We start from the raw sequence: 22,278 nt of genomic DNA on the forward strand, positions 1-22,278 counted from the left end.
TAAACTACCATTTGAAAAGAATATCGCAGATGACTGAAATGACAGCATTGATATTCGGATACCTCTCATATAAACAATGTGCTATCAGCCTAACTGTACTAAAATAAGGAATAAAAATAGATTGATGTAATTATTATTATTATTTAGGTGATATCAGGTTATCAATTTTTCATTTTGAGACCCTGCTCAGTACAGTAGGAAAGATGGGGGAGGTGAGTGTTGGTGCAGAGATGCAGCCTGTCATCTCCATCACAAATGTCTGTGTTGTCTAGTGACCTGGGCCATCGTAGAAGTACCAGAACATCCATAGAACACTGCTGGTATGTCATAGATGCTCAGCTTGACTAGAAATTCAAACTTTCAACTTAACCCCCAGTAGCTTCAAAACCATGTCTACCTTTTCACCTCTACCATGTTGACACCTTGTTTTGTAGACCCTCATCAAGCCCACCAAACGAGCAGAATATTCTCATTAAAATAGGGGCCATGTATGAGTAATTATGGAGAAGGGCTTTTTTCTTATCATGAACACAGCACTACATAGTAACGCCTGTGATTTGGTGAGAAAGAGGTGACTCGCACCAGTGAGCTGATGAATAGAGAACATTGTTAATTAGGTGAATTACTGTATGCAGCATAGACATAGAAAGCATGGATGTCTCTTGTACTTTCCAGACTGCACTCCTCAGAAACTGCTTATTGCATCAAAGCAGAACACAATTCGACAAACCTTTAACCTCTTAAAGGCTTGAGCAGTTAGGCCTAAACACAGTTTAGCAAAGCAGAACATTGTGATCGGGAGAGGCTCACTGTTTCCATATATAAAGTGAGTGGTGACTCCTGGAATGGTTTTGTCTCTATTGAGAGTTTGGTAGCTATCCCTCTTGAATGGGATGTGCTTCTTCAATGGAGCCTCAATGCGCCCAGCCTCTGACATGATTTGAGCGTCTTAGCATCGGAGGCTACACTATGAAAACAAGACCCAGTAAATTGGCTGCCCTAAAAGGCACTGTCGTTACAGAGTTTGGTGGTTTAATGCTAATGCTAATGCATGGGGGGCAACTGGCAGGCTTTAACTCTTAAGGGGTCTGGGTATGCAGATGGTTTGCAACTCTGCAGGTACTCCCATTAAGACCTGAAGACTGAGACTGGAACAAGATGCACAGCAGTATTTACAAAACTCACAAACTCACTGACATCTGGGGTACAGTCTCAATGTGGAGGAGTATTCACTGTCCTACAGTCAGGGACGGGCAAAAATACAATTGCATTTTTTTTTTTACAAAATACCCTAAAGAACAACATATCAAAATAATTTATGACATGCATTTGCAAAGTATTGTATTTAATAAAAATGTAAAAAATATATTAGAAAGTTATTAGTCCTTAGCCCTTAGCAAGTTATTAGTTATTAGCCCTTAGCAACAACAACATGCTCAGTAATGGTTATATAACTTTTTGCTTACTTTTGAATTACTTTGTATCTACCTGTAACGCTCGTCGAAATGGGTAGACCAAGGCGCAACGTGATTTGGGTTCATCATAATTTGGGTTCATCATAATTTAGAACCAGTACCCCCCCCCCAAAGGTGCAGACTCTGGCCGCAAAACCTGAAACCAAAAGGGAGGGTTAGGGGGGTTGTCTAGTGTCGGTGGTGCCTCTGGTGCGGGACGAAGAACCCTCTCATCCCGTGAATCCAGCCATGGACCCGGGCTGGACACAGAAGAAGACTCTGACCTTGGAGCTGGACTGGACTCCGTGCTTAGACTGGGCATCGGCGCAGGAGAAGGCTCCGGCCATGGAGCTGGAGGTTCCGGACCGTGGACCGTCGCAGAAAGCTCAGGACCATGGACTGTCGCAGACGGTTCCGGACCGTGGACCGTCTCTGGAGGTTCCGGACCGTGCACTGTCTCTGGATGTTCCGGACCGTGGACCGTCTCAGGAGGTCCCGGACTGTGGAACTGTTGTTGGAAGTTCCGGACTGTGGAACTGTCCGGACTCTTGCCGCAAAACCTGAAACCAAAAGGGAGGGTTAGGGGGGTTGTCTAGTGTCGGTGGCGGCTCTGGTGCGGGACGAAGAACCCTCTCATCCCGTGAATCCAGCCATGGACCCGGGCTGGACACAGAAGAAGACTCTGACCTTGGAGCTGAACTGGACTCCGTGCTTAGACTGGGCATCAGCGCTGGAGAAGGCTCCGGCCATGGAGCTGGAGGTTCCGGACCGTGCACTGTCTCTGGAGGTTCCGGACCGTGCACTGTCTCTGGAGGTTCAGGACCGTGCACTGTCTCTGGAGGTTCCGGACCGTGCCCTGTCTCTGGAGGTTCCGGAGCGTGCACTGTCTCTGGATGTTCCGGACCGTGGACCGTCTCAGGAGGTCCCAGACTGTGGAACTTTTGTTGGAAGTTCCGGACTGTGGAACTGTCCGGACTCTGGCCGCAAAACCTGAAACCAAAAGGGAGGGTTAGGGGGGATGTCTAGTGTCGGTGGCGGCTCTGGTGCGGGACGAAGAACCCTCTCATCCCGTGAATCCAGCCATGGACCCGGACACAGAAGAAGACTCTGACCTTGGAGCTTAACTGGACTCCGTGCTTAGACTGGGCATCAGCGCTGGAGAAGGCTCCGGCCATGGAGCTGGAGGTTCCGGACCGTGGACAGTCTCTGGAGGTTCCGGACCGTGGACTGTCTCTGGAGGTTCCGGACCGTGGACCGCCTCTGGAGGTTCCAGACCGTGGACCGTCTCTGGAGGTTCCGGACCGTGCACTGTCTCTGGATGTTCCGGACTGTGCACTGTCTCTGGAGGTTCCGGACCGTGGACCATCTCAGGAGGTCCCGGACTGTGGAACCGGGGACCGTCTCTGGAGGTTCCGGACCGTGGACCGTCTCTGGAGTTTCCGGACCGTGGACCGTCTCTGGAGGTTCCGGACCGTGGACAGTCTCTGGAGGTTCCGGACCGTGGACCGTCTCTGGAGGTTCCGGACCGTGGACCGTCTCTGGAGGTTCCAGACCGTGGACCGTCTCTGGAGGTTCCGGACCGTGGACCGTCTCTGGAGGTTCCGAAGCTCAGGACCGTGGACTGTCGCAGACGGTTCCGGACCGTGGACCGTCACAGAAAGCTCAGGACCGTGGACTGTCGCAGACGGTTCCGGACCGTGGATTGTGTCTGGAGGTTCCGGACCGTGGACCGTCTCTGGAGGTTCCGGACCGTGGACAGTCTCTGGAGGTTCCGGACCGTGGACCGTCTCTGGAGGTTCCGGACCGTGGACAGTCTCTGGAGGTTCCGGACCGTGGACAGTCTCTGGAGGTTCCGGACCGTGGACCGTCTCTGGAGGTTCCGGACCGTGGACCGTCTCTGGAGGTTCCGGACCGTGGACCGTCTCTGGAGGTTCCGGACCATGGACCGTCTCTGGAGGTTCCGGACCGTGGACCGTCTCTGGAGGTTCCGGACCGTGGACCGTCTCTGGAGGTTCCGAAGCTCAGGACCGTGGACTGTCGCAGACGGTTCCGGACCGTGGACCGTCTCTGGAGGTTCCGGACCGTGGACAGTCTCTGGAGGTTCCGGACCGTGGACCGTCTCTGGAGGTTCCGGACCGTGGACCGTCTCTGAAGGTTCCGGACCGAGGACCGTCTCTGGAGGTTCCGGACCGTGGACCGTCTCTGGAGGTTCCGGACTGTGGAACTGTTGTTGGAAGTTCCGAACTGTGGAACTGTCGTTGGAAGCTCTGGACTGGGGAGGCGCCCTGGATGCCTGATGCGTTGGGTCAGTACAGGTGGCACCGTGCCGGTGACACGCACCTCAGGGCGAGTACGGAGAGGAGGCACAGGACGTACTGGACTGTGGAGGCGCACTGGAGGTCTGGAGCGTAGAGCTGGCACAACCCGTCCTGGACAGATACCCACTTTAGCACAACAAGTGCGAGAAGCTGGCACAGAACGCACCGGACTGTGAATGCGCACTGGGGATACAGCGCGAGGAGCCGGCGCAGGATATCCTGGACCAAGGAGGCGCACTGGAGACCAGGCGTGCTGAGCCGGCACAACCCATCCTGGACAGATACACACTTTAGCACGACAAGTGCGAGGCGCTGGCACAGAACGCACCGTCTGTGAATGCGCAAAACATGGTGCATGACCGATCACACACTCCCCACGGAGAGTACTGGGAGTTGGCTCTGGTTCACTCCCCTCAACTTTCGCTGCCCACTCCTCGCCCAATCTGTCCCAATATTCCTCCTCGGTCTCTGACTCACCCCTCGGTGTCGCTGACCACTCAACCCCCCAAAAAACATTTTTCAGGCTGTCTTTTTGGCTTGCGTCGTGGTCGCGAACCCTGGCGTCATCGCTGTCCTTCCCTCGCTGCTTCCGCCTGCTTCTATGGCAGGCTTCTGTCTCCTGACATAATCTCGTCCCACATCCAGGATGTCCTCCATTCCTGGCTTTCCTCCTGTGCATGCTGCTTGGTCCGTTGTTGGTGGGATCTTCTGTAACGCTCGTTGAAATGGGTAGACCAAGGAGCAGCGGGATTTGGGTTCATCAAAATGTATTTAAATGTGAACCAGCAACAAAACAATAAAGAGAAACAAGCAAACAAACCTTGTAGGGCTCAAAAGCAACAATACAAAAACAAGATCCCACAAACAACAGGTGGGAAAAGGTTGCCTAAATATGATCCCCTATCAGAGGCAACGATAGACAGCTGCCTCTGATTGGGAACCATACCAGGCCAACATAGAAATACAAAAACTAGACTAGACATAGAAATAATAAACTGGAACATCCAGCAGTCACGCCCTGACCTACTCCACCATAGAAAATAAAGGCTTTCTATGGTCAGGATATGACACTACCTCAGTTGAATGCACTACCTGTAATTCGCTCTGCATACAAGCATCTGCTAAATGACCAACATTTTTATTTAAATGTAAAAATGAACAACTGCAAAGCACACTAGCTATTACTATTGGCCTTGTTTGGGGGGCGGAGGTCATTAGATTAATACTCGGCATGTTTTACGTGTATGTTCTACCATTTACATTTTGTCATTTAACAGACACTTATCAAATAAAATGTGTCACATACGCCGAATACTACCTTACCGTGAAATGCTTACTTACAAGCCCTTAATCAACAATGCAGTTCAAGTAATAGAGTTGAGAAAATATATACAAAATAAACTAAAGTGAAAATAATATGTAGTCCAAAAATCCAAAAGTAACACAAGAAAATTACATAACAATAACGAGGCTATATACAGGGAGTACCGGCACCGAGTCAATGTGCGGGGATACATGTTAGTCTATATAGACCAGGGGTGTCAAAGTCAAATGGACGGAGGGCCAAATAAAAAAATCAGCTACAAGACGAGGGCCGGACTGTTCGAATGTTCATTGAAAAATTTTTAAATGACGCATATAGTCTAGTGAACCTAATTGAACCTACTGAAAACCTAACAAATATATTACAATATGATCAGATAAATAAAGCAATATTTTCTTATGGCTCTGTCAGTAATCTTTAATTTTCAACAGACACAAAAGACAAATTTCCTTTATATAAATATCCCCATAACATGAACATTAAATGAAAGAAACCAGTATTCAAGGCACCATCAGTAGACTATATTTTCTATTTTAGCAAAAGTGGGCTAAATTTACTTCAAAGAAAAAACAATAATAGCAATTTTCTATCATCCACTCAACTGAAATATTTTTAAAATATAATTGGATTGAAATACAAAAAAATAAAGTGCAAAAATCTATTAATCAAAAACAACACTTTGTTTAAGGAGAAGTAACATGCAGTGAAAACAAATATTAAATTTTAACTTTTAAACTTGAACTGAGTAAAAACTCTAAATATGTGATTGCACAGTAATGTTCACTTGTTTGAGGTTGAGGGTGATACTTGGTGGTGTCCCATCTTTTCCACAAGTTCATCAATGTTCGGGGTAAGGCTCTGAGCTGAAGAAATCCTCAGAATTGAGTGGAGGTGTTCAGCAGTAAGTCGACTTCTGTGTGATGTTTTGTTCAGGTTCATCAAAGAAAACAGTTGTTCACACAGGTATGTGCTGCCAAACATAGACAACGTTTGAGCAGCCTGGATGCGCAGCTGGGGCATTGTGCCGGGGAGGAAACGGGCGAACTCCGCAGCACCCACTGCCGCATATTTTGCCCTCAGTGCATCATTGCATTGGAGGTCAATCAACTCCATTTGGAGGTTTGGTGGTGAGCTTTCCACGTCAACAGCAAATGGGTTACCGAGCAGTTCCAACCTGCTTTTTTGTGCTTCAAAGTCAGCAAATCGGCGTCGAAAGTCAGCGGCAAGCATACCTATTTTATCAGCCAACTGTGTGCTCGGGAACGCACTGGTAGAGAGCTTCTCTTTCATGGTCTGGCAGCTGGGAAAGTGGCTCAAATTTTCTTTCCGCATCTGCGTCTCCCACAGAGTCAGTTTGGTTTTAAATGCCTTCACTGTACTGTACATATCAGAGATGACACGATCCCGACCCTGCAGCTGCAAGTTTATTGCATTCAGATGACTCGTAATGTCACACAGAAAAGCCATTTCACACAGAAACATTTCGTCTCGGAGTTGTGTTGTGTCTTTCCCTTTGCTGTCCAAGAACAGACAAATCTCCTCACGAAGCTCGAAACATCTTTGAAGCACCTTTCCCTGGCTTAGCCATCGCACCTCTGTGTGATAAGGCAAATCACCATGCTCCGTTTCTAACTCCGTCAGAAATGCCTTGAACTGGCGGTGATTCAAACCTTTGGCTCTGATAAAGTTAACTGTGCGCGTGATGATGCTCATTACATGCTCCATTTTCAAGGCTTTACCGCACAACGCTTCCTGGTGTATGATACAATGATAAGCTGTCAGCTCACCTGTCGCGTTTTCCTCTTGCATCTTTTCCCGTATCTTCGCCACCAGTCCGCTCCTGTGTCCACACATCGCAGGTGCTCCGTCGGTTGTCAAACCCACGAGTTTTTCCCAAGGCAGCTCCATCTCATTTACACATCTTGACACCTCTTCATACAAATCATGCCCCGTAGTTGTGCCATGCATAGGACGTAAAGCCAAAAACTCCTCTGTCACGCTTAGGTTGGAGTCCACTCCGCGGATGAAAATTGACAACTGGGCAATGTCAGAAATGTCGGTGCTCTCATCCACAGCCAAGGAATATGCAATAAAATCTTTTCCCTTTTTCACAAGCTGCTCTTTTAGATTGATGGACAACTGGTCTACTCTCTCGGCAATGGTGTTTCTGCTCAGACTCACATTTAAAAAGAGTTGCCTTTTTTCTGGGCAAACTTCGTCACAAACTTTAATCATGCAGTTTTTGATGAAATCCCCCTCCGTAAATGGCCGGGCTGATTTAGCGATCTCTTCTGCCAAAATAAAACTGGCCTTGACAGCAGCCTGGCCTTGTGATTTGGCTTTTTTGAACAGAGCCTGTCGAGATTTGAGGCCTCGTTTTAATTCCTCTGCCTTTTGTAGCCTTTGTTCCATGTCCATATTCTTGTTTTTGTCCGCGTGTTTCGTTTCATAATGTCGTCTCAGATTATACTCTTTCAGTACCGCCACACTTTCTCCACACAGAAGACACACAGGTTTTCCAGCTACCTTCGTGAACATATACTCCGACTCCCACCTTGTTTGAAACCCCCGGTTCTCAGTATCCACCTTCCGTTTTGCCATTTTTGATGGGTATCTGAAAGTTAATTTTACTGTGATGCTGACGACTGCTGTGCCAATAAATATTGAAATGAAGCAGCCTACTGCTCGGTGCGTCACCTTTGCATTGTGGGAAATGTAGTATTGGTGCGTGTAAAAGATCTGCGGGCTGCCGGCTTGCTGCGGGCCGGTTCTAATAATAAATCAAGATCATCCCAGGGGCCGTAAAAAACCTTCTTGCGGGCCGGATGTGGCCCGCGGGCCTTGACTCTGACATATGTGATATAGACTATAGAAATTACAGCTCTCAAGAGTATCTTGTTAGAAAATACATCAAGTTACTTGGAATACATATTTCAAATACATTTAACAGAAATACTGCCCATCGCTGCCTACAGAAAAGGCTGCAAAATGAATATGTTGCATTTACGGCCTCTGTACTGTGGTATTGTATAGAGGCAGTAAATATACAGGTATAGGAAAGGAGGTGGTGGTGTGTTTTCTCTGTATTCCCTGTCCTGTCCTTGGGGCAGATTAGCAGCCCCAGCCCCTATCTTGGCAGACCCCCGGCTTCACACCATATTAAGCAGGATTTATCACCCGGGGCGGCAGCTGTTGACGGCTCAGTGATATGCTATTTCACAGACATACTACCCCACTGGTGGATGTAATAACGTTATTTCTGTCTTATCGCCACAAGATGAACTGTGCCCCCATCCACGCCCACCTCCTCTCCATCTGCACTCTCACACACACACCTTCACGTAGGTAGATTACATCCAGGTTTTTTCTTCTTCCTTTCATGATTATTATTCCACAACAGAGATTGCCTTTGGATCCCCAGCTGTTTCAGTTGAGTGGCCGCCACAGCTAATGGTGGGATAATGAAGGAGAACAATAACTTGAATTGATTGTTATCTGAAGGTGGGAATGACCTCGGGAAGGCGGGCGGCGTGGTGATTGGGTGTTATTGATATACTTATCACTTCCACTACCCCCTACCACATCAGATAAAGGTATGCGGAAATGGAAGAATTGAATTAAGGACCATTTTTGAGAGGGTCTCATGTCCCATGTCCCATGGTGTTGTTCAACGGAAATTCAGATTGATAATTGAGGCTAAGAGGTTATCACTGTAAAATTTCACCAAAGGATAATGTATTACCTTGTTAAGTAGTCCATATACCATTTAATTTTCTATACCATCCTCTTGTCGCGCTAGGAATGTAGTGCAGGGTACCTGAATGCGTTTTGTATAGTATAAATGGTTTGGCCTCTCCCTCTAAATTTGTTATTCATATCTCTGGCATTCAAATGCCTCCCCATGCAAATTGTTCACTTCCAGAAGGATCCCTGCAGCATCCCTGGCAAAGTTAAATTTAATTGAGGTGGACGGGGATGTTAATTATAAGGATCTGTTTCATTTAAAGTTATAACGTTCATTATTTTTCCCTTCACCCTTGTCTAGTTTTTTTGTGATTACGTGTTGGTATTTGGGGTTTTGTTAGGATCCCCATTAGGTGTTGTGAAAGCAGCAGCTACTCTTCCTGGGGTCAACATGTGTCCTGTTTAAGAAAATTGGTGGACATGCGCTTACAATATTTTTGTTATTTGTCCAATGCTGTTAATCTGCCTATTGATTGAACATATATTTTAAACAATTATCAAAAAGATGCAAATAAAATTGGCATCAGGTGTTCCCATGACAACATTGAAACACATTTGGTATAGGCAGTTGCACCAACAGTAGATCCTCTGTTTGAGGAAAACATGTATTTTACCTTTCTATTACAGTTTGAATCTACTGTAACTTAATTGAGTTTGTACAATTGATTTGTTTGTACTGCTTGTAGTGGTAATTCAGTGTTCTTCCTTTTGCTGTGTGAGCACAATAATGTTGCCCTTGGCTTTAAATCAAATCAAATCAAATTTTATTTGCCACATACACATGGTTAGCAGATGTTAATGCGAGTGTAGCGAAATGCTTGTGCTTCTAGTTCTGACAATGCAGTAACAACCAACGAGTAATCTAACCTAACAATTCCACAACTACTACCTTATACACACAAGTGTAAAGGGATAAAGAATATGTACATAAAGATATATGAATGAGTGATGGTACAGAACGGTATAGGCATAGTTTAAAGTGGCTAGTGATACATGTATTACATAAAGATGACAAGATGCAGTACAGGATATAGAGTACAGTATATATATATACATATGAGATGAGTAATGTAGGGTATGTAAACATTATATTAAGTGGCATTGTTTAAAGTGGCTAGTGATACATTTTTCCATCAATTTCCATCAATTTCCATTATTAAAGTGGAGTTGAGTCAGTATGTTGGCAGCAGCCACTCAATGTTAGTGGTGGCTGTTTAACAGTCTGATGGCCTTGAGATAGAAGCTGTTTTTCAGTCTCACGGTCCCTGCTTTGATGCACCTGTACTGACCTCGCCTTTTGGATGATAGCGGGGTGAACAGGCAGTGGCTCGGGTGGTTGTTGTCCTTGTTGATCTTTATGGCCTTCCTGTGACATCGGGTGGTGTAGGTGTCCTGGAGGGCAGGTAGTTTGCCCCCGGTGATGCGTTGTGCAGACCTCACTACCCTCTGGAGAGCCTTACGGTTGTGGGCGGAGCAGTTGCCATACCAGGCGGTGATACAGCCCGACAGGATGTTCTTGATTGTGCATCTGTAGAAGTTTGTGAGTGCTTTTGGTGACAAGCCGAATTTCTTCAGCCTCCTGAGGTTGAAGAGGCGCTGCTGCGCCTTCTTCACAACGCTGTCTGTGTGGGTGGACCAATTCAGTTTGTCCGTGATGTGTACGCCGAGGAACTTAAAACGTACTACCCTCTCCACTACTGTCCCGTCGATGTGGATAGGGGGGTGCTCCCTCTGCTGTGTCCTGAAGTCCACAATCATCTCCTTTGTTAAGTTGACGTTGAGTGTGAGGTTATTTTCCTGACACCACACTCTGAGGGCCCTCACCTCCTCCCTGTAGGCCGTCTCGTCGTTGTTGTTAATCAAGCCTACCACTGTAGTGTCGTCCGCAAACTTGATGATTGAGTTGGAGGCGTGCATGGCCACGCAGTAGTGGGTGAACAGGGAGTACAGGAGAGGGCTCAGAACACACCCTTGTGGGGCCCCAGTGTTGAGGATCAGCGGGGTGGAGATGTTGTTACCTACCCTCACCACCTGGGGGCGGCCTGTCAGGAAGTCCAGTACCCAGTTGCACAGGACGGGGTCGAGACCCAGGGTCTCGAGCTTGATGACGAGTTTGGAGGGTACTATGGTGTTAAATGCTGAGTTGTAGTCGATTAACAGCATTCTCACATAGGTATTCCTCTTGTCCAGTTGGGTTAGGGCAGTGTGCAGTGTGGTTGCGATTGAGTCGTCTGTGGACCTACTGGAGCGGTAAGCAAATTGGAGTGGGTCTAGGGTGTCAGGTAGGGTGGAGGTGATATGGTCCTTGATAAGTCTCTCAAAGCACTCCATGATGACGGAAGTGAGTGAGTGGTAGTCGTTTAGCTCCGTTACCTTTGCTTTCTAGGGTACAGGAACAATGGTGGCCCTCTTGAAGCATGTGGGAACAGCAAACTGAGATAAGGATTGATTGAATATGTCCGTAAACACACCACATACAACTTATTTATGTGCAAAGGTGACTCCTTTTTTCCCTGATGCTGTACGTGCCTTTTTGCATACTTTAGTTTTTGTTTGTTATAAGCTATATTCTGCTCAATTATCATTTTCCCCTGGACCTATATATGCAACTCTCTCTCTTTCTCCCTATCCCCCTCTCTCTCTGAGGGCCAATTGGGATGTCATGATATGCAAATGATAGTGCGAATGCCCTAGTTTCTTATAAATAGACATGTGTATGATCAAGTATAAAAACAGGTCTACTTCAAGAGGAGAAGGCTCTTTGTAGAGCTAAAATGTTCTGTTTCATAATCACAGATCTAATTATTAATTTGGCGTGTTTTATTCAGGCATTTTTATTTTCCTGTAGTCTTTGTGGTTGTGGTTACCCTTGCTGTGTGTTGTTTAACCTCTGAGTGTGCTAATGTACAGGAATGGGGTTTAATAACACCAGAACACACACTCTTTCCCAAAATGTGGTATTGTGGAGGGCTGAAATCTCCAGTGTTGAGCAGGTGTCTCTCTCACACACACAGACACATGCACACACACACGCACACGTACGCACACACACATACATACCATTCACTTTGTTTCATCAAAGAGTATGGTTTGATAAGGTCGAGAGAGCCTTGCCGCAACCCATCGTGAAATCTAAGCGCAGGCATTGGTTGGTTCCCTCCAGTGGGCTGTGAATTATAACAACCCGAGATCAGATGGTATACAGCAGTGTGCTGACCATTAGAGCGTTCCTGCTTCATAAGCTCAATGATCAATGGTCTTTCATAACATGTCCCCTCTCCATCCCTGTGCTGCAAATCCTACATGTTCTCCAATGTTTATCACTTTCCTCTCCTTCTCACTCTCTCTCACTACTCTCCGTCTCTCTCTCTCTCTCTTGCTCACTCACTCACTAACTCTCTTTGTCTCTATCTCTTTCTCTCTCTCCCCTCTGTCTCTATCTGTGTCCCTGTCTGTCCACAGGCTTTTTTTTTTCATTAGTTTGATAGATTCGGCGATAGTTAACCATCCCTCTTTCTCTCCTCTCCCCACAGCTCTCATTGTGAGAAGCCGGCAGTGGTGTGAGATGACGCCTTGCTTGGATGACGAGGGCTGTGACCTCTTAGTAAACCACTCGGGCTGGACCTGCACACAGCCAGGGGGCCGGGTGAAGACCACCACGGTAAGACAAGACTGCCAAGCCTCGTGACCACAATCTGTCACAGTTAAAGTGACCAGAGTTCGAAGTCATAATACCTGTCCAGAGACCTGTCTTAACACCTGTCCAGAGACCTGTCATAAGACCTGCCATAAGACGTGTCCAGAGACCTGTCATAAGACGTGTCCAGAGACCTGTCATAAGACGTGTCCAGAGACCTGTCATAAGACCTGTCCAGAGACCTGTCTTAAGACCTGTTCAGAGACCTGTCATAAGACCTGCCATAAGACGTGTCCAGAGACCTGTCATAAGACGTGTCCAGAGACCTGTCATAAGACGTGTCCAGAGACCTGTCATAAGACCTGTCCAGAGACATGTCTTAAGACCTGTTCAGAGACCTGTCATAAGACCTGCCATAAGACGTGTCCAGAGACCTGTCATAAGACCTGTCCAGAGACGTGTCATAAGACCTGTCCAGAGACCTGTCATAAGACTTGTCCAGAGACCTGTCTTAAGACCTGTCCAGAGACCTGTCTTAAGACCTGTCCAGAGACCTGTCATAAGACCTGTCCAGAGACCTGTCATAAGACCTGTCCAGAGACCTGTCATAAGACCTGTCCAGAGACCTGTCATAAGACCTGTCCAGAGACCTGTCATAAGACCTGTCCAGAGACCTGTCATAAGACCTGTCCAGAGACCTGTCATAAGACCTGTCCAGAGACCTGTCATACGACCTGTCCAGAGACCTGTCATAAGACCTGTCCAGAGACCTGTCTTAAGACCTGTCTTAAGACCTGTCCAGAGGCCTGCCTTAACACTTGTCCAGAGGCCTGCCTTAACACCTGTCCAGAGGCCTGCCTTAACACCTGTCCAGAGGCCTGCCTTAACACCTGTACACTAGTCATTTTCAGGATAACTCAATTGAATGAGTCTTTGTCACCTATGTCTATGTGGGCAGTGACTGATGTGATTAGTTTTTTGTATGGCTGCACCATGTAGCTATTTCAATGTGTTACAGTGTGTTTTTTGTGTGTCTTTATGTGACAACAGAAAGGAAACCAAAGCTTAAGTGTGCTGATTAAATAATTCTCACTCATGCACACTTAATGCCACTCCCTGAATGGTACTTCTGTCGCTCTCTTGTCAGGGCATCCATTTCAGCGATGATCAAGGAGCTCCATTTCAATAGGGTCATTCTGCTACATTCATGTGCATCCCCCATCATTGGCATGTTGTCTGATGTTCATAAATGGGGCAGAAAGGTTGTTCATTTATATCTACGCCATAAAGCGTTTACAGAACACATGCACTGCAGCTCATCAACCTAATAGCTTATTGTTAGCATTCATACAAAGATAAGGCATTAACTAAAAGCTTATGATTTACAAATTTGTCATTGCATTAAGGTTGCGTACTTCTCTCCATTATTAATAGCAGCTAACATACACATCCTGCTAACATACACATCCTGCTAACATACAGATCCTATAGAGGTCTTCTGACTATCATAAACACCTGTGATAGTCTTCTACATCGCAAAGAATCAGGTAGAATTCTCTGAATTTCCCTCCAGAAGTGTCTTGATGTCTGAGGGGTAGTCATGCATGCTCAGGCTTTCTGTGCCATGGTTGGCGGCCTGAGACAGGAGGCTGGTGGGCTGTCAGTCTAGGTACTGAATAATGAAACCTGTCAACCCAAGCATCGCTTTGAAAGTCCAGCATTTTATGTGCAGAAACCCTCTGTTCAGGCGCCATTGCTTTCAATGGGGCTTGTTTTAAAGATAGACAGGGGCCAAGGGAGCTACTAACCCTGTAAATTCTGTCTAAAATAACAGGTGTCTCTTGGTGGACCGTTAGAGCCATCTCCTGTATTGCGGTGGCAGACTCCATTTTGTGCCAATTGTGTCCGATGCTAAGGGATTCTGCTCTGTAACCATAAAAGCTTTAGTAGGGATAAGAAAACAAGCCTTTTTTTCCCTAACTTAACAACACAGACCTCCAAAGTTAAGCCCTGCCGTGGCTGACTACACAGAAACTAATGAATTCAGATGTTGTTATAGAATACATTTGACTCAATTATGTTGAACTCCTTTGCCCCAGACTAAAAAGTAAAAACTATTGTACAAGTCACAGTAACCAGTGACATTTTCATCCGAGGGCATTGTCTACAGATGGTCTCAAAACTATGGATTGGGCTTGAGTGCATTTTTACATGTTATAATCACATGCAGGACATTAACACATCACATTACATAATGTTTGCAATATGTTTAGGCATGTTACCACATGTATTGGATTATGTATTTATATTTTATACAGTACTAAGTAGTACACAATGACCCAGAGGCATTACTGATTTCTAATTCATGAAATAAGGAGTGGTTATGGCAAACTGTTTTCTCCATACTTAAAACTTGAGCATTTTGACTTTGTTCGATATCATTGAGATACGCCATCGTTCTCTAACTCTGGTCATGGAGAGCCACTGGATGTGCAGGCTTCCGATTCTGTCCCATGGTAACACCTGATAATCAATGACCTGGTGAACAGCTAATTAGTAGAATCAGGAGTGCTAGGTTAGGGTTGGAATGAAAGCCTCCTGTAGGGAACAGCAGCTCTACCGGACCCTGAGGTCTAACATATAGCTTAGTACATGATTGCCAAATATGTGCAGCTTAATGTGTATAAAAGTCACTCTGTTTTTTTTTTATAAGACTATAAAGATGAATATTACAGCCTCAGTATATTTTTTACAGTATGCTAATGTAATTTATATAAAATGCATTTTACAGTGTGAAAGTTATAATATTAGACTCATTAAACTGATCTTCTTAGAATGTCCAAACATTCTCATATAGGCCGCCCTTAAGCACATCTTCATATTCTTCAATTCAATTTCCATATTTATTTTATGGATCCATCTTTTACTTTACCTAAGACTAACAAGCATGAATTCGACTTTCTTGTTGTATCTCTGTCTCCTGGCTTTTTTGTATCCCCTGATTTAATGTTCCTGACAGCATGGCAATATATTATGTCATTCAGTGGATGCTGAATCATGCGCAGACTTAGTATCATGTTCAAACCAACTTCCTTGTGCTTGTACCTGGATATTGTGTCATGGGCATCTAAAATGGTGCAATGTAATTGGACAAATTTAACAATGGGAGAGTCTGTTCTTCCCTGCATGAAACTATTACTGAGAGAGAGGGAAAGGGATTCAGAAAGAAAGAAGAAAAGAGGCAGAGAGAGTGCAGAGAGAGGAAGTAGAGGGGAAGTTGATAGTCACCAGCCAAATCAACTCACGATACCTGGTTCTTTTCTGACAGTGTAATAGGCTATCTATGGCAGAGGAATTAGCCTTTTTGCTATATAAATGCATGGATAATTTGAACACCAATATTACAGCACGTTTAACATAATATTCCCATCTTATAAGCTTCAAGCTGGTAAGAGAAATGGAAGCCCATTTTCCAAGTAGCAGAATGATTTAGAGGCAGTGGATGTTCTTCACGTATCTGTGTAGCCTATGCTTCAGTCTTTTGTCATTCATTGTCATGCCAGGCAGTTGAGGCTCGCTGTCATCGTCTGTCTAGACTTTTTTTGAGCATTAAGGGCGAGGAGTAGAGCAGGCCTTATCCTGATTCAATAAATACCTTCAGCCACACAATCTAATCACAGACATTGTTGACACAGGCAGGTATGCAGCTAGCAAGCCCAATTCATATGAAACTGGCCTTACTGCACATACTCTAGTCTTGACCTGAATTAACACACTTGTGTTGACATGTTTAGATATTGTCCATGAGATGTAATGTCACAAAATCAAGTTTCAAGTGAAAGTACCTTACTATACATGTTATACAGCTATACATGTTGTGCTAGCTACAATTATGTTAGCTAGCGCTATGCAGTTGCTAGAACAACTATTTTTTTCTTACCCTTATTTTACCAATAATTTTACTGAGAACACATTCTCATTTACAGCATCAACGTGGGGAATAGTTACATGGGAGTGGATGGGGTGAATGAGCCAATTGTAATTGGAAGCTGGGGATGATTAGGGGACCGTGATGGTATGAGGGCCAGATTGGGAATTTAGCCAGGACATCGGGGTTAACACCCCTACTCTTAGGATAAGTGTCGTGGGATTTTTAGTGACCACAGAGAGTCAGGACACCCATTTTAAAGTCCCACCCGAAAGACAGCACCCTACACAGGGCAATGTCCCCAATCATAACCAGCGACCCTGCCCAAAATATCTTTGCATATGACGATCAGCTAAAGCATTGGACCAGAAGGTTTGGCTCAACAAAGAATAAGGCAGAGCTGATACAGGCTAACGCACGAACATGCTCGTTTTTGTTGCTTTGAGATATTTGCCAATTGCTTGCCTGTTTAACTCAATCAAATCTCATCTTGTTTTGCTCTCAAAACAAATTCCTTTTATAAATTTTTTTACCAAAACTTAATTATGTGCAAACGCAAGAAACACAGCCCCTTTTGTTTTCCAATTAATTTTAGCAGGCCTATTTATCGCAAAAAAATGATGACAGATAACAACATCCATTTTATTAAAACCCAAAAAGCGGTTATTGCCATCCGTATTCACATTCACACTCAATTTCTAGATGCAGTGAAAGTTCTTAATTATATGATAAAGCTCATCGGTTATTACCTCTCTCTTTACTGTGTGGCAGACTAAAAATGAACATTCTGTGGTACATCATCATTAACTGAGGAATGAGATTACTGTAATCAGTCATATTTGGCAGCTGGCATGGACATGGACAATGTGAAGAGATAGAGACAAGGAAGTTATGGTTCAGTTTCATGTACTGTCAGGACCACAACTCTTTCCCTATGTATGCAACACATTTTTAATAAAGACTATTGACATGAACTATATTAGAGTGTGTGTGCGTGTGCGTGTGCGTGCCCAGCTCTTCTGATTGGGGGAATGCATGAGTGGACAGTACAGAGATCTATAAGAAGACAGATAGACTGGGCTGTGGTGGAGCTGATTCTCTTTCCCTAATTGATCCCATTGGGCAGCCAGGCTTTACCAGGACCAATCAAATCACAGTTCGAACACAATCACCATGGAGGGGACAGCTGTTCGTCTGAACACAGTGCAGAATGACTCAAGGTTGTAGGATCTGCCTACCCTTCACCAATCCTAACATTAAGCATTATGGAGGTGAAATGCTATATAGACTGGTCATAGGTCAGAACATAAGAGGCAGCGATAACCTCATCTCAGCATTTTCCCAATGTCAACACTATTTTCCCTATCTAACTGCGGGAAACAACAACTTTATTCCTCAGAATGACTTCCAATGTGTTAAAAACTCGCTCATTGAATTTCTGTTGACTAATCATATTTGGTCTTGAGCATATGGTTCACCTTTCATCTTTATTGTCTGTATCAACATTGCTGTATCCTTATGCATTTAGGATTTATCCCTGTATTCCATTGGTTGTGCCGTCATTGCCTCATGCTTCCAGACATCACTATGCTTTGTCCTGTACTAGCTATGCTACATTGCCATGAGTATTTATACATTGGGCAATCAAAAATCTAATCATTTTTCTATCAAAACAAATAACTGGAAATTCCTGGAGATACAATATAGGTGTAGCACTGCAATAGAGAATGTTTCAATTGCTACACAGTTAAGTTTTTTTTGTTCACACAAAAAACGTTATTATATTGACATTTTGAACACGAGTAGACATTTTCACAGCTCAAAAAAGTGTTTTATCTAACCAAAGAAAATGTAGCATCACTCTTCATTTAGTATAAGACCATGCTTTATCCCTATGCATACACTTAAAAAAAGGGGTTCCAAATTGGTTCTGCGGCTGTCCATAGGAGAACCCTTTTTGGTTCCAGGTAGAACTCTTTTAGAATATTCTACATAGAACCCAAGGGAGTTCTTCAAAGGGTTCTTCTATGGGGACAGCCAAAGAACCATTTAAGCTTCTAGACAGCACCTTTTTTGTATGACCCAAAAATGCAAGAAACGCTCCCTGTGATTTCAGGCCCTATGACGACACACACACAAAGACACAACGCCTTGCCAGCCAGCCAGACAGGAGAGAAACAACAAACTGCAGATCCTGGCAGGCTAGAGCGACACAGCAAGGTACAGATGAATTCTGTTTCCCCTAAATGTCATATGCATGATTACTCCTTTGTGATGGCAAATGACACACTTGTTTTCTCTTCCGTAATGATGTTGGGAAAGATGACGCCGACAGACATGGCAGATCTGCTTCTAACTCCTAAGCACAAGCATTTTGCTACACCCGCAATAACATCTTCTAAATATGTGTATGTGACCAATACAATTTGATTTGATTTGAACAGCATCCGATGAAATGTTGACATTAATGACATTAATGATATCTGTAATGAAAGATACATTTATATTTGATCCCTGTTTAATTAGCTTGAGTCAATAATACAGGGGAGATTCAATTGGCAGTGGGCCAAAATAAAAGTCTAGAACCCAGGTTCATTGGCCTTACCATACTGTTTTGCCTCTGCTTTGGAATTCCTATTACAGATGTACAAGACAGTTACAAGACGGTTATGAATTATTCAATGCATACTCGCCCCAAAGGTGCACTTGTTCAAAGGCTTCACCTGGAATTGACTACGACACTGCCCTTTAAGGGACACAAATATTTTTCCTGCCCATATTGTCTTCCGTTGTTAATTTTTAGAGAAAGCTTTGAGTGCTATCCCGAAATATGAATATACTGTCTGCCTTTGTCGTGCCATCTTTCTATAGTCTGTGCTACGCATGATTTCCACTGTAGTCTTAATTTGGATTCAAGCAGGCAAATGAATCTATGGCTAAAGAAAACCAACCATGGTATATTTAAGCAAAAAGGCTGAGGGGTGTGGTATATGGCCTATTCAGAACTAAGGGCTGTTCTTAGCCACGATGCAACAGTGTCTGGATACAGCCCTTAGCCGTGGTGTCTTATTGCTATTATAAACTTGTTACCAATGTAATTATAGCAGTAAAATAAATGTTTTGTCATACCCATGCTATACAGTCTGATATTCCATGGCTGTCAGCCAATCAGCATTCAGGGCTCGAACCACCCAGTTTATAATTGTTTGTAGTCTGCTTGTGGTTTCTGTCAGGTAATATTTACTTGTGAGGTCATTTTTGATAATGTGTGTCTCTTGATTTTATTGTCCAATTGGGGAAATAATGTTTCTAACATCATGCACAGATTAAAGGGCATTAAATATGCAGGACAATGAGAATGACTTACAACTACAGTACACAGTCAACACAAAATACACAGTCAATATAGTGTTGAAGGATATCCGTGAGTTAATTTGATATCAGGGTTTGTAACGCGTGGTTGAGATGCAAGGGGAGGCTTGAAGTGTCAGTCATCAATATAGCAAGAATGACCTCTATACTGTGCCCTCTATTGCAATGAGGTAGGAAACATGACGCCTGCATGACATTGTATTGTCAGTATGGGGGCAGTGACTTATGCAGGGCACTAAGGCATACTTCAGTTAAATTGCTTTGTGAATGCGCAGGGAAGACATTTTGCTTCACTTTGTCATTTCATCTATGATGTTGTCATGATTTTTAGCATAACTAAATGGCTAGAGGGCAGTGTGGAGCCCCACACTATCTTTTGTACATTAAGGGCTGTGTCAAGTCGCAGTGAATTCGAAACAACTCTGATTACATTTCAAATCTATCTGTGTATGGAGAAGATCTGTCACACTCTTTAACCCCTGTACTTTTGGGTCATCGAAAGTGATGGTATTCAATTGAATGAAGGCTCAGTCAGACAGTGAGGTCACACCACTGTATTCGTCACCTCATTTACATCTTGTGCGTGTCTAATCTCAACTTGAGCAACATCTTGGCATCATTAGAGCGAGTTCATTAACTGAAATGAACGTGATGCAGTCGGAGAATAAAGAACATTCTGTGCAATTTTATCTATAGAACACAAGACATGGATATGGAAAAAAGTATTCTTAATCTTTAAAAGTGTTTGCGACAGAGAGAGGGGGGGGGGGGGAGAGGGGGGAGAGAGAGGGGGAGCAAAATATAGGTGGGGGGGGGGGGGGGGGGGGGGGGAGTAGATAATCTGCAGCTCAAATCATTCAGACTCCTGATGTCAAACCCCAATGTTTTCTGAATTACACATAACCTGCTGCATTGAGTCCCCTGAAGTAATGGGCTTGCCATTTTATCGGCGGTGGCCGTCACCATAAATACATTGCTTACACAAGCAGAAGGGCTCTCAGAGCCAGATGTCGCATGTCGTCCTGCATCCTCTTCTCCCCTGACGGCTGTTGTGTTCCTATCGATTCCCAGGTCTCCTGATGATGGCGGGGACAGACGCTCCCGAGCGAGAGAGAGGGGATGGTGTGTGAGCTGCTTCCCATAGTCCATCGTCACCGCCTGTGTGGAGCATACGTCGTCTTATCATCAGCTGTCCGTCTATTGTTCTGTGCAGCAGCGTGAAGCCACGTAGAACCTACGTTGCCAAAGGCCCGGACTCCAAGTACAGGAGTTGGAGCTTAACATGGAACATATGGACCCTGCAATGCTCTATTATTCCTTGGGAGACAGAACTTATTTTTCAGTTGAGTTTGGAGAATTCTGATGTGTGTCGTCATGAACTTCTGGATCTGACCCAACCTAAACTTTGGAGACACGGGACAAAATGTTTATTTTGTAGTTTATGCTTGGCAACTCCTCTGTAGTGATTTTACAGACCAAAGAAAAAGATAGCCGACTGCTCCATATTTTGGAGACACAGTGGACTTCGGGGATGAAGGGTTTAGAGACTTTTCCAAGTTGATGAAACATGCAATCCCATATTCCCTCTCACCATATTACAGACTCTAGACATACCCACAAATGTACACATGGTGATAAAAGTGATGTGTTGTGCAGAGTAAATGTGTACAAATGAATGACGAATACTGAATGGAAAAAGTCAAGGGACGTTGTGTAATTCGTCAATGATGTTTCTCTTGGACTACTAAACTGTACTTGTATACTCACTGCTCTATTTTGAACATACATTAAATCAGATATACATTTTCAATTGCTATATTTGGACAATTTGCAGTCAGCATGACTGGTTATAGTGAAAGAAACAAATCATTTCTCACCAGTAAAGAATAGGAGGAAAATAGTAAATACATCATATCTGTTTGGGGTAAAGAAACATTAAATGTATTTTCAAAAGCCTAAAGTTATATATTTAACAGTTTTATATGTTGTATCTTTGTAGAAAACCTTATTTAACACTGAAAATGTGGTCACATTGTGTATCCACAGTTTATGATTGGCAATGAGCTATGTCCTTAACCTACTGGTCTCTTGTTCATTCGAACAAGTTTTTCATCATAAAAAGTCAATTATTTAACATGAATTGAAGAAAGAACAGAATTAAAGCATTCAGATCATAGTACAGAGCCCATTTCTGAAAGGTTATATATTCTACGTGTTCTAAGTGTTCTACTTTTATAGCCCCTCTCCAATAACCTTTGTGGAAATGTTGCACAATTTGGGGTTTTACTTTTCAAACCACTTAAACTACATTCAATGACCAAGCTACTGGGGGAGACATTTAGTGAGTTACTCATTGGCGACTACAGTTTGCGACCAAAGCTCAGAAAGTGACGAGGCTACTTTTGAAATAGCCAATGGGGGAGAGAAGCTCTCGACACTGCTGGTTAGGCTACCACCAACATGCTGTTTTGCATGCTGTTCAGAAGAAACACACTAGGATA

At 44.3% G+C, this 22,278-nt stretch overlaps 1 protein-coding gene across 2 annotated transcripts in view; it reads left to right on the forward strand.

Annotated features, from left to right (window-relative positions):
• LOC139407568 (chemokine-like protein TAFA-5) overlaps nt 1-21,953 on the forward strand; it is a 118,892-nt gene extending 96,939 nt beyond the window's left edge. For both annotated transcript variants that reach the window (XM_071151393.1, XM_071151394.1), the window contains exons 3-5: nt 12,374-12,501; nt 18,522-18,625; nt 20,849-21,953. In XM_071151393.1, coding sequence (XP_071007494.1) covers nt 12,374-12,501; nt 18,522-18,530 — 137 coding nt within the window. In that variant the 3' untranslated portion in view covers nt 18,531-18,625; nt 20,849-21,953. The remainder of the gene's footprint in view (nt 1-12,373; nt 12,502-18,521; nt 18,626-20,848) is intronic.
• The last annotated feature ends 325 nt before the right edge of the window (nt 21,954-22,278 follow it).

The sequence above is a fragment of the Oncorhynchus clarkii genome, chromosome 4 (genome assembly GCF_045791955.1).
Source record: "Oncorhynchus clarkii lewisi isolate Uvic-CL-2024 chromosome 4, UVic_Ocla_1.0, whole genome shotgun sequence".
In the NCBI taxonomy this organism is placed as follows: domain Eukaryota; kingdom Metazoa; phylum Chordata; class Actinopteri; order Salmoniformes; family Salmonidae; genus Oncorhynchus; species Oncorhynchus clarkii.